At 34.7% G+C, this 13,786-nt stretch overlaps 1 protein-coding gene across 14 annotated transcripts in view; it reads right to left on the reverse strand.

Annotated features, from left to right (window-relative positions):
- The window catches only part of Col25a1 (collagen type XXV alpha 1 chain), a 469,539-nt gene that overhangs the window by 74,961 nt on the left and 380,792 nt on the right, over positions 1 to 13,786 (reverse strand). For all 14 annotated transcript variants that reach the window (XM_048813730.1, XM_048813728.1, XM_048813727.1 and 11 more), the window contains exons 13-15: positions 9,454 to 9,507; positions 7,481 to 7,507; positions 5,048 to 5,092 (exon numbers count right to left, since the gene is read on the reverse strand). In XM_048813730.1, the coding sequence (XP_048669687.1) occupies positions 5,048 to 5,092; positions 7,481 to 7,507; positions 9,454 to 9,507 (126 nt within the window). The remainder of the gene's footprint in view (positions 1 to 5,047; positions 5,093 to 7,480; positions 7,508 to 9,453; positions 9,508 to 13,786) is intronic.

Genomic DNA, 13,786 nt, shown 5'->3' on the forward strand with positions numbered 1-13,786 from the left:
ATATTATTGGCATGGGCAAATATTATTATTTCCATTTCGTAGGTGAGAATGTTGAAGCAAGTAGACGCAAAGTGAATTTGGGGCTTCCTAAATCTACTGCCACGTTCTTTTTGTTAGAATAAGAAAGGAATTGTTGGCTCATTTCATTTTGACAACAGGGCATAGAGTAAATTTGTAAATAATAGGAAGTTGCTTGTTTTAATTGTAGTTTCTTACCAGTGTTTTAATGAAAAGTGGTTAGATAATCCACTATATGACAATAGAGACTAGATTTAATTCTCAAAGAAAGTGGCTGAAGAGAAAAGGGCAACTTTCTGAAGGGCTGGTTTCCTTGAGAAATCTGAGAAGTTTCATTTGATGGACAACTAAAAGTGATATATTTTTTTTTCTCTTTTTAAAGATTTAGAACTGTGAAATCTCCCGGAATTTTTATAACTTTTAAGTGGGAAGGCAACTGCTGGAAGACATTCATAAGTTCAACATTTTAAAGGATAATGCTGCAAGTCATGGAAATAATATGTGTTTATAATCCTCCTCTCCCAAAGTGAAAATGAATACGGGATTAAAGTAGAAAAAAACCCTCCTACTATGTCTTTTTTTTGTGGGGGTGGGGTACCGGGGATTGAACTCAGGGGTACTTGACCACTGAACCATATCTTCAGTCCTATTTTGTATTTTATGTAGAGACAGGGTCTCACTGAGTTGCTTAGTGCCTCCGTTTTGCTGAGGCTGGCTTTGAACTTGCTCTCCTCCTGTCTCAGCCTCCCAAGCCCCTGGGATTACAGGTGTGTGCCACTGCCCCCCAACTATGTCTTAAGTATACTCCTAGCTTCATAAGTTGACTGATTCACAGAGAGAAATTTCCATAGGATAAGTCACAGATGGGGAAATACTGGGAAGATATCAGATATAAATATGCTTTGTTTGTGATTATTTTCAAATATGCTGAGTAACTAATTGTAATAGTTACAATTAGATGTGCTAATAAAGCATATGTAGATATACAAAATGAATGTGATGATTTATTGATATCATTCACTTATTCCATAGAAACTTAATAGAGCACCAAATATGTATCAGGCATGTTCTGGAATCAGGGATTTAGGGAGCTGAGGAGACAACACACAACAATGCAGTTACAATCCCTGACCTTGTTTTACTGTATATATGATTAAAAAATTATTTATTGAAAAATATTTTCTTATTCTTTCTATTTTAAAATCCAGGACAGGAGGGGCTGGAGTTGTAGCTCAGTGGTTGAGCACTTGTCTTGCAAGTAGGAAGCACTGGGTTTTATCCTAGCACCACATAAAAACAAATAAAGGCATTGAGTCCAAACACAACTAAAAAAATTAAAAAGAAAAAAATTCAGGACAGAAAAAAACTACCATGTTAGGAAGATTCCGTTTCACTGTGTACATACAGAAAATGTGATAAGCAAATGCACAATACAGGAACAATTTTATCCATTCAATGAGAATATGAAACAGTTCAAGAGTAAAAAAATACTAAAATTTTTCATTTACTAAAGGAATAAATTCAATATTTATTACCTTCTAACTATATGCTAGGACCTTGGACTGGTGATGGGAATAAAACAGTCTAGCTGTTTTTGTTTCGTTTTTTTCTTTTTCCATGAGCTGTATTAAAAATTGGAAATTTTAGTAAACCACAAAAAGGATTGTGAAATGAATTCTAAGGAGCTCTGCTGGAACAAAGAGTAGATGACCTAACCAATCCAGAGGAGGATGAAAGGTTGCCCCAGTGAAATGATTTCTAAATTCAGTTTTCACTGTATTGAAGAATGACTAAGATTAGAAAATGAAAAAATGGAGGTGAGGATTTGGGGGGAGGAGGTCAGAGAGCAAATGTTGGCAACAGTGGCAAAGAATAACATGAGCTAAATTAGAAAAAAACAAAACAAAACAAAACAAAACCAGAACTGATTGTTGTGGGACTATCCACAGAGATAGGACTTCAGGTGTGATTTCAGGAAGAGACAATAATTTGGTTGGTAGCTCCAAAATGACGTTACTTCTGCAAAGGCTCAGAGGATGCAAATCAAAGATCGGAAGTGAATGTAAAATAAGAATACAGTGTGTTCGTAGTAAGAACTGAAGAATGAAGAAACAGATAGTCAGTGCCAAGAAAATGCATGTGGTGATCTTTACCAGCAGATAAAAGGGTGAAGAATTGTGTGACACGGTCAAACTGCTCACTGGGATGCACAGACATCTACTTTCAAGTGGGTGAAAATAGATAAGAAATCCATTTGTACATTTGGTTGTGGGATTAACACTCAAAAGAGTTGAACACAACCACCGTAAACCTTCCCATAGTAACTCCACACATGATTAAAACCAGTCTTTGGCAAGTTGCTCCTAAACCTGGAGTATACCGTAGTTGCTGGCCACAGAGAAAACCCAGCCCAGTGGCTTTTATATTATAATTCCACAACATTTCCAGATGACCAGTCTGGAAAGGCTTAGATTGCTTTACCATCCAAAGGCACTGAGTTGGATCAAAAAGAAAAAAAATATCCTATTAAAGTGAATCAGTCAATGATGTAATTTACTACATCAATGGCAGAAAAGGAGCATTTTAAAAAATTTTACATCTCAAACTTGGTAAATGATGAATGAGTTTTACATAGTGAACACAAAGGCCACAAGGAGAGTGTTTCCAACATGCTGGAAACAAATTATATGACAGAAGCAGGAAATGTTTAAAAAACACATCAAAAATTATATTCCAATTACAGCATTCTTGGGATGAATGCTACAGGTCAGATTACATATTATACGTGTTACAGATTCCTATTTACAATCCCCTGTTTAGACCCATTGAAAGTTTATAGAAATGATTTCCGTTCTAACTGAGGCATTTCTTGTACTTAATTTCAGCTGACTAGTAAAACTTTTTATATTAAAAAAAAAGAAAAACGACCAATCTTGTTGATTTCTAGTTCCATGTGGTAAGAAAAGCTAATATTTATTGAAAGTTTATGATGTGTGAGTCAGTATGGTAAATGATTTGCATTAATATATAAAGTAAGAACAGTATTCCTTTGAGATAACTTGGTCTTTTCAAAGAAAAAAGTTGCCACCCTATTGTAAAATAAAATTTCAAAATGTGTGATTAAAGCAACAAATACTGACCTATGTTCCAAAAATGCAGCTTTAAAAATACATCTTCTAAAGCATAAAATCCTCTATATAAATCCAAATAGGCAGAGTTCAGACTTGGTATACACTTTTTCACTTGAAGAAATTGCTCTGTGTAGAATATTTCCTTTCTTTCAGGCAGAGGTTGGCAACAGTGGCCAAATCCAGTTGGCCACCTGTAAGGCCCTTGAGCCTAGAATAGTTTTTACATTTTTAAATGGGTAAAAAAAACACCCAATATTTCATGACACATGAAAATTATATAAGAATAAAAGTTCTGTGTCCAGGAATAAAGTTTTATTGGAACACAGCCACACTCATTGTTGACATGTTGTCCGGGGCTGTGTTCACGCTACAGCAGAGCTGAAGAGCTTATGACAGAGACCATATGGCCCGCAAAGACTTAAAATATTTATTTTCTGGCCCTTTACTGAAGAAGTTGGCTGACCTCTGCTTTTAAGAAAAACCAAGAAAATTAAACATAACATCACCTAAGTTTATACATTTAGGGTTTCAAATTTTGATTTTGAGAGTAGTCGGCTTCTAACCTTGGTCTCAAATGCATCAAAAAGTTTCATGTCATCTGATGGCATCATGGTACTTAAAATTTGGCAGATCAATAGAATGGGTCTTCATCAGTGGAACTAATGTAGGGTGAATTTGTACTGCAGGGAACATCTGGAAATGTGTGGACATGTGTCTTTGTTGCAACTCAGGGGTGCCACTGGCATCTAGCAGGTAGAAGTCAAGAGTGACTGAACATCAGCCAACTCCTACAATAGAGAATTACCTGGCTCAGAATGTCAATAGTGCAGAGGCCAAGAGACCCAAACCTGTAGTTTCTTGTAGGAAACTAAAAGTCCTCTCTAACCTCTAGACTGTTCCTCAAATACAAACACAATTGTGGTGACATAGATTCAATCCCACTCCATGCCATATTTACATTAATATTTATGAGAAGAAAGATAATTCTTTTTTGTTTTATGAATATGTTTTTATGACTGACCATTACCCATCTGTACTATAATAACTTCTAAAGTTGAATGTTTCATTCTCAACTATAAGCCTAAGTAAATAATGCTTTTAATCACCAATTTATTTAGCCTGATTTATGCTAAAAATTCACCTGATTCTATTTTAGATTTGGTTTATTGAAAGATTTTCTTGATCTTAACATGGTCAAGGTGAAGTGAAATATCAAGGTCAGAAACGTTCTGATGTCAGATGTCAAAGGATGAATCCAAGCAAATGCTACAATGATGGAGCGGAAGGAAAAAAGAGGGAGGCAAGAAGACAGGCCATGGACCACTGCACTATACCTGCAGATCATGGTTTAAAAGGCAAGGGGAGGAGAGAGACAACAGAGAGACAAAATACACAGATTTAGTGGGTTTCACGTTGAGGCAAATTTTCAAGATTGCTTTAAAGGATGTAATCAGGGGATATTCATTTATAATCAAACTTTAAAATTTCATACCAATCATCTGACATGTTCTCTCCTTGAATTGGGGCAAACTAAGTCACTTTAGGAACTCTATGTTATATCCCTGTGTATAAAGGGAGCATTCAGGACAAGTCTTTTTCTTCCTTAAAAGCCACATTACTGGAACTTAGCTATGCATTTTCTAGCATTCTGGATACATTGTTTTGCTTTCAAATTATTTAAATTTGTGGGAAAGATTCAAATTAATCACTTTTTTTTATAAATCACACATTTAAATGTCTTTTAATCAAATATTTAAATGTCTTCTAATCTTAGAGAACTATCTCTGATCTTATGTTAGGATACTCTGATGCATTGCTCTCAAAACCTCCCATTTTCATACACACGAAATAACAGTTTTGCTCCTACGAATGCCCTTTCATATCTCATAAAACTGTACCTTTTCGCCTGTGTCACCTTTGGGGCCACTTTCTCCGGTATCTCCCTGAGGAGGGGAAAAAAGTGAGACATGTAAGACATATTGGTGCCACAAAACAAAGAGTAGTTTTCATTCAAACACACCATAGAAAGAAATCTGTTGCAAATGTTCTACAGAGGTAATGTACTTTTACCTGACCAGCTGCCTGATTTCAATACAATTAATTTTATTACAATGAAATGGCTGAACAGTTTTAAACTCATAAGATTAACAAGGAAGCAGTAATTTATCTGTCTGCCTTTTAATAGCATATTTGGACATTTAAGCCTCTTTGGTCTGCTTCTTTTCTCCTCTGCTTAAAGCTCCTCTTTAATGAAGTCTTTTTTTTTTTTTTTCCTGACAGTTCTCTTAGTAAGTCATGCTACCCATGTCTTGCCACCTCAGTATTCTTCTCTGTGCCACACCTGCCCCTGGACTCTCAGCCTCTCTTTTCCCTTTTGTTAGTATAAATTCTACCCTCTCTTCAAACCAATCTTAGCTCTCCAGGGCGTCAAAATGCATGACGGGGCTTTCAAAGCTTGTGGACTGAGCATTTATTTATTTGGCACTACATCATACTCTAGATCTTTTGTGCAAACACAAAAGAGTTGCACTTGTGAAATGAAAGTTTACATATTTTATTAGAAAACTATTTTTATAAATCCTAATAAAATGAGTTTGAGGAGTTTATGCTTTGATATTTTTAAGTCTTCTTATGCTTATTTCCTGGTATCTCCTTTCTACCCACAATGCAATGCCACTGGGGGAAAAAGAATTCATTTATGCTGTACGCTTTGCCTCCTAAATTCTGAATTCTTGAATCTAAGCTTTACAGCATAGCATGTTCAAGGGGAAATGTCATGGATTTGGAGCTAGGATGAGAGTGCCCAGCTCTGGCATTACTGGGCGGATGAAATTCTCTTAGCATCCAGAGTCTCTTGTGTAATGTGAGGATAAGAACACTTTGTGCAACTTTAATAAATAAGTGACATCCTGTGTGTAGAGCAACTAGGGCATATCTGGTATATTCCAGGCCATTAGTGAGAGCTGCTATGATAACAATGCACAATTGTTCATGTGTTCCACAGGGTGGAATGCACTGCTCTCCAGCTTTGTAAGAGGTTCACCTTTCCATCACTTAAAGAGTTCCTCAAAATAAGAGGATAGTTTCTTGGGGCAGAGGAAGTAGAAGAGGGAGATTCCATTTTTTCCCTCCATATTTTCTTTTATTGTTTTAAATAAGCATGAAATTTACGGTGATACTCTACAGTGGACTGTGGGAGATGGTGACACCATCTGATGAGACTCCAGAAGGATGCTGCCATTATTCCCTCTCCCTCCTGAATTTCAACACAAAACAATCACCTGATGACTAATTAATTTTAAGTTAATTACCATGAACTATTTGATGCCAAATAAATGTAATCTATTATGAGGGGACTTTGACAGGCAGTTTATTTGTATGTTTTTTAAAAAATTGTAGAAAATCCTTTTATTAAAAAACAAACCTAATTAGGTTTGAGTGGTTATTAAGATAAGGGTGTGACTGAGCTGTCCCTTCATGAAATTGCTTTTACACACCTCTATTTTGTTGTTCTTCCATTTAAATATGTTTTTTCCCTTTTTTCTTTACAATGCTTAAACACACAGTTGCATTAAAGTGTGTGTGTGTGTGTGTATTTTATCTTTAGATGAATTTCTTTTGAGCTTAGGGGTTACAATATTAACTTATCAGAAATATCCTAACACTTAGGAAGAGTATAATGTAAAGTGTTGGTTGTTTCCCACTCAGCACATTCTCAAGCACTATTAAATAGCATGAGAACCAGGAAAATAAGCACCACCATATTCACTGAGAGTCGAAGTCATCAGGGTGGGCCCAAAGGTAGTAAGGAAAGGAGTCTAACAGAAATTGAACATGCAGCAACCTGCTTCTCCTTTTGTTTCTCTTTCTGGTTTTATGAGAATTCTTTGTGGGACAACTTTCAGATAATTGTTGCAGGTAAACCATCTGTATCCCTTTAACCTCATACCCAAGAAGCCGTAGAGAGAGATGTAGATGCTTAGAAGAGTACTGGCCTGGCATTAGCAAGTGAGCATAAGAGTGATTTTGTACGCCTAGGGAGTTATGAAAGCCATTTAAAGTCTGTCATAGGAGTTTCAATTTGCTCCCCTTTTCTCCATTTCTTTAAATATTTTACTCAAATTTTTGCTGTACACAAGAATTACGCTATTTTCTTCTTTCCCCAATTAACAGTTTAAAAACAGACAAATGAATATAGTTATTAACTGTCCCCCACCCCCATCTATCATATCTGTCTGTATGTCCATCCATCCATCATCCCTCCATCCATTCATCCAGTTCAGCTGGGTACTTCTTGGGAGGAAAAAAGTTAAACACAGGTAGAATCATACCTTTTCTCCTTGTTCTCCAGGTTCTCCCTGAGCAAAAGAACAAAGATTGAGTAACATTAAATGACAAAACACCTAATTAAATAACATTGAACAAACCAGATATTGAACACATTAGGTGAATTATGTATGGTACTTTCTTTTTTGTTATATATAGTTTCTATAGGAAAAAAAAGGTATGATGAGTTTCCTGCAGAACTGGGTATGGATATCAATACCATATGTACTCTTAATTCTTGGCTTTTATAGAAATAAAGACATGTGCAGTGTTTCAAGATGATCCAGGCACAGGCTGGGCCACTGAGGAGCAGAAGAGGGTGACAGTTCAGTATCTGGAGAGACTTCTTAATCTGCTGCTTTTTATTCTGTCCAAACTCTAGCATGTCCTTCCACAAAACCCTTCACACAAAGCATCTCCGGGTATGAGGATTATTCCAGGGACTGGAGTTCCAGTGTGGTTCACCAATCTGTCTTTTCCTAACAGGATCATAAACCTGAGATCCTGAACTCAGACCCCTTCACAGTGTCACATACTCCCTCTAACTGTTGATAACTAGCATTTTCTAGTTGAGGGATATTTTAGGAGGTACGAATTCTTTCAAGGAAGACATTAGAAAGGGGCAGAATTTCAGTGAGTTTTAAAGAGATATCCTTAATTGAAATGATGACCCCAAAGACACGAAAACTACAATGCTCTGAAAAGAATTTCATTTTCATTTTACCCAGGAAAGGACAGGAGATGGAGTGGGAAAGTTCTAAAGTCCATCATACACATTATGATAATATTTCCAGCTGAAAAGATTGAGGGTTGCCATGAGATGAGACTGCTTTTTAAAAAATGGTATAAGGCAATTATTGTGAGGTTTTTTGTTTTTTGTTTTTTAAATGAAAATATAACCTACTCTAGAAGTCAGTTTGAAGGCAAGACCCTTTTCATTCTCCGGAACTCCACCTGACCCTTTGGCTCTCTGAATCTCTGGCCACCTTCACTTTGAAACATCCGTCCTGATGTGGGGTCGCTAGGCAACACAAGAATAGCACTGTGAATATGCATTAAGCATTAACTCCCATCATTTGGCTTTTTAACATGGAGCAAGAGAGGGAAGAAGACAGGAAAACGACTATAGTCCCAGAAGGCACATTTTCTTCCCTCCCCTGCAGGACAAAGGACAGGTCTATAAATTTTAGATCTGTCTGAGGCGCCTGTCAATAGCAATGTGATCTGTAAAATCAGCTGACAGGCATCTGTGGGTAGGGATATGCACCAGCACAGCTGATGGGATTAGGCATTAGTTTTGTACTTCAAGGGATGTTCACTCATCAAAGGATTTGGGATTTGTCTGCCTGTTTGGTTTAAACTAAATTGTCACCAATCTTTTTATATTTAACAGATTCATTTGTTCTTTAAGAAACAAAGAAAACATGTGATCCAAAAAAAAATCTTCGTTACATTTTTTCCCTATTTAGTAATTCAGAGCTACATTCATTTTTAAATTTTTACATGCCACATCTTTATTCTGCTCTTCATCTGATTAACTGGTTGTGTTGAGGAGAGGCTGAAGGTGGCCGATCTTGAGGAAAAGCCACAGTGGCATAGCGAACATCATCTTTAGGAAGGTTTGTAAATATGTATATGTTAGGCAGTATGTAGGGGACTTATGTTTTTATATGCTCATGAAATGGTAAAATGACAATAGTCATATTGAAATAGGGGTTTTCTTATGTTAATTATCCCAGAATTAAGATTTTAGACAATCATATCCTATTTGTTTTTCTGCCTTTTTAACTTAACAGTAATAAAAATCACAAATATAATTTATTCATTAGTCACAAAGTTCTATACTGTAGCATATTATACTATTGACAAAAAAATTCCACCCGAGTGCCATCAGAAGGATATAAAAAAAATTGTGATAGCTACAATCTGATGGAAATCCATGAGCTGAATGATTCTTTTTGGCTTTATTTGTACTAACCTTTGGCCCCGGGATTCCATTCTGTCCTACTGCTCCAGGCAACCCAGGCTCACCCTCAAAATGAAAAACAGATATCACTAAGTAAAACAGACAAAATCAGCACATCAGGTAGCTAGAGGAGGTAACCATTCAATAATGCTGTAGAAAAAGAGAAAAATGACTGTTACTGTAATCACAAGTTAGCTTATACAATCCAAAATTCTATGTGATAGAGAGCAAGGTATATAACAGGATTAATTAATTTATTTTTTATTTTATAATTATTATATAATATAATAATTGTATTATTTTTATCAGTAAGAAAGATGAAGGGACTGACCCATGGAGTTAATATCTAGCAATGGTACTAGGTACAGCATATACATCATATAAGTACTGGTTGAATGAATAAAAGATCCTTGAAAATATAAGACACTTAAGATGGAGAACTTTTAAGAGATTAGCTCAGAAAAATAAAGATTAAATCATAATATTTTCATATTAGATTTAATCAAATGAACATTTGTAAATCTAAATCTTGAAGAAGACACATCTTTGAATACCCACTTAATGTATTTAGACACATTTGATACAAAAGTTAAAAGTAAAAATGGCTTTGATTTCTTTTTTCCAATATCATTGTAAAAATAATTAGAATAACATATTTGGACTTAAGGGCTCTCATTCTCATATTGAAAGGGAGACTTTTGGCAGGGGGTGGGGTGGGAGGGAGATGATGGCTATTAATCTAGAAAAATTATCCATCTAAGAAAGGTGATGATGTCTACTAGTCTTTCTGGATTTGCAACCAGCAATGATTTTCCAAAGAAGAGAAAAGAGAGTCCCATAAAGTACCCAGAATCAAAAGAAACCCACCGACCTTGTGCATTTCTGCTGCTAGTTGGTTCCAACTTAGATCCATGAGAATCTCATTTTAAAACACCTGCAAAGCCCTTTCCTGTGTGCTCCAACTAGTGGACAACTTCCTTCCACTGAGGGTGATAAAGTTGTTTTTTAGTTGATTTTTTTTTAACAGATTGATTTTTAGAGCAGTTTTAGGTTTAAGTTACAGAGTTAAGTGATTTTAAAGAACACTTTCTAAGTCATCTAAAGGGTAGGAATTGGGAGATTTTTATATTTGTGTTCTCAGCCTCAAAAATATGTACATTAATAATGAAGTAACATTTTTTTAATGTGCCAAGATCTTTACATTCATTAATTCAATTAGTTCTCAGAAGCTTCTATGTAGTACTATTGTTGTCTATTTTATACGTGAAGAAACTAAGGAATAAAAAAGTAATTTGTCCAGATTTACATAAATATAATCAGGATTTGAATTCATGATCTGGCTTAAAAGGTGGGACTTTTAACACTGATGAATGAATGTATCTAGAAACTGAGAGAGAGAGGATAATGAATATTTCTGTCTTCATTGTATTTGGTTTATATGTCCCATTTACAAATGACTTTCCAGAATGTACAGAAACCTAAATTAAATATAATTTACCTAAAGATAATTCATGCATTCCTACCAGATTAATCTAAGCCATGTGAAGCTTGTGGTCTCTTTCTAGAAGAGTGAAAAATATCTTACTATTGTGCTAGATTATTATAATTGCTGAGGTCTTAACCTTCTGGAAGAAATTCGACTTCCTGTCTAAAATCACACTGTGATGGCAACTCTTGCACTTTCCTTGGTAAAATGACAAAATTGTTGACTTAGAATAATGATGGCCATTATGGGAAAATTTTGATATGCCATTTGTATGTAACAAAAGGATAAGAACTTGGAAACAGAATACACCCTGAAAGAGGACTATCATTTACTGTGGAACTAGAAAAAGAGCTATTGAGTCTGCTTTCTTCAAAGAATCCACAACAGGATGCACTAATATCATAACTCATGGTTTAATGCAAATAAGAGATGCTGCCAGGGAACAATGAAAACTTTGTTTAGACTTTCAAAGAATAACCATGGTAGCCAGAGTTACTTTAAAAAAAAAAAAAAAGGGTTAAGCCCCTTGGAACCAGACAAAATTCATGCTGAGATTTCAAGCAAGGAAGAGAAATGTTGCTTAAGTATCTGCCTAACATTCTCCTTAATATATGAACATCAAGGGACTAAAATTTGATCCCCTTTTCTCTTTGATTTTACATATTTCTAAAATAACCTTTAACCTAAGATGAAATAAAAAATTGCACCAATAATCTCATCACTTTTATGACTATTTTCATTTTGTCCTGTTTCCGTAGTCTTTTTTTTAAACTTACATATTTCCAAGCAATTGAAAGTATATTACATAGTTTAATGTTCTGATTTTTGTTCATAACACATGTGTTTTCACATGATATTCACTATTGTCTTGTGAACAGGTTGATTATCCTCTATCAAAGCCAAGTGTGATCATTTGTTTAATTGGTCCCACATTGTTGAATACTCAGGTTGAATATTCTATCCAAATTTTTATTGTCAAACTAAAGTAAATACCTTTGTAAACATGCTCATATTTTTCTGTCAAATTTTTAATTATGATAAATGCCCTGGATTTATGTTTTAGTCACTGGAAACAGTATGGCCCTAACTGCATGTTTCTAAATTGCTTTCTAAGAGCATTCTGAGTTTTATTTGCTTTGATAGGCATCTATTCTGTATTAGTTTTTCATAGCTTCATCAACATTGGATATTACAATTTTAATTCTCTTTGTGGCTGCTTAATAAGCCTAAATAAGAGCATACTGCTGTTCAATTTGACATTTCTTTTTCACTTTCAAGTTAAATATTTTCTCATGAGTTTATGATATAAATAGATTCATAGGACTTTAAGTCTGGATACTGAAGAAAACTGTTACTTGAATGAATCAAAGGGAGATGATAAGAAGAAAAAATGACTCATAGCATTTTACCTTTAATAAATAGTATCAAGAAAAATACATCCCAAGTCAGATGAGGGTGCCTTGGAGCATTCTGTGTCTCCTAGGGAGTGTGAAAGGAATGTTCAAGCTGAAGTGCTGTTCAACTCTGAGAACCAAAATTAAAAACTTTTATGCTGCACAGTTTACTCATTAATAAAATGAAAATATCACTGATAAAATGGGAGAAAATATTCCAAATCATACATTTGATAAGGACTTATATCTAGAATATATACAAAGATCTCTTAAAAGTCAGTAATAAAAATGTACCTTAATTTGTTCCATTTCAAGTACTCTTTATTTCTTTGCATCAATCTAGGATTTTGTCTGATACCACATTTCTTCTTAACTGAAGAATTTCTTATAACTTACAGAGTATTTCATATTTTTGTGTTTGAGAACATGTTGATTGAGCCTTCATTTTTAAATGTATTTTTTCTAACTTTAAAGATTCTGTGTTTAAAATGTTTTATTTTATTTCGACACTTTAAAATTGTCACTCATTGTCTTCTGGTTTGCATGGTTTCTGACAAGAAGTCTACTGTAATTCTTACTTTTCCTCTTTTAGGTAATGTCTTTTTTTTTTTTTTTCCCTTAGGATGTCTCAAGATTTTTTCTTTGTGTTTTATTGTCAGCAGGTTCAACATTAATTCCATCTAAATTCCACCTGGCTTCTTTCAATAAATTGACAAGCTGATCAAAAATTTCATATGTAAATTTAAGAAATCCACAGTAACTAAAACAACTTGCCTAGATTTTAAACCTAGGTGGGTGTTTGGGGCAGGGGGACATTATTCACTTTTTGTTTGAGTATTTTTATTGCTTGGCATTCTCAGCTTCTTTCATCTGTGGTTTAGTATATGTCATTAAATTTTGAAAGTTCTAAGCCATTATTTTGTCAAATATTTCTTCTGTCTCTATGTCTGTTTTCCCTCTGATGTTTCAATTGTGCATAGGGGAATGACTCTAGCTTCCTACATCCCATATGGAAATCAGAAATTCCTCAGGGAGAAAAAAACAAACATGGTATTGAACATTTACATACTAGGAAAAGCCTTACAGAATTTTCTCATCTACTTCTTAAGCTTACAGCAATGTCCCTTTGTTCCTGGGCACTTCCATTAAACAAATGCTCAATAAAAAAAAGGGTCAGAATTTGATTTAATCATAAAAAAAACCCAAAGCTAAGCTATGCAATCCTGAAAGGCATGAATTCATTCACCTAAGAGCTAGAGAAAATCCACTGTATGTTCTTCAGTGGTCTGAGAATTTCATGGGCTATAAAAGATGAGACATGACAGGTGCCTATATTCAAAGCTCATTTTTGAGTGAGAAAAAAAGACATATACATAATAACTGAAGGAGACATCTAATTGAGTTTGTGGTTATTTTGTTCTTGGTTTTTTTTTTCTTTTTTTGAGCAAAGTTTTCTTACAGCTCA

This window comes from Marmota marmota, unplaced genomic scaffold (genome assembly GCF_001458135.2).
Source record: "Marmota marmota marmota unplaced genomic scaffold, marMar, whole genome shotgun sequence".
Taxonomy (NCBI): Eukaryota; Metazoa; Chordata; class Mammalia; order Rodentia; family Sciuridae; genus Marmota; species Marmota marmota.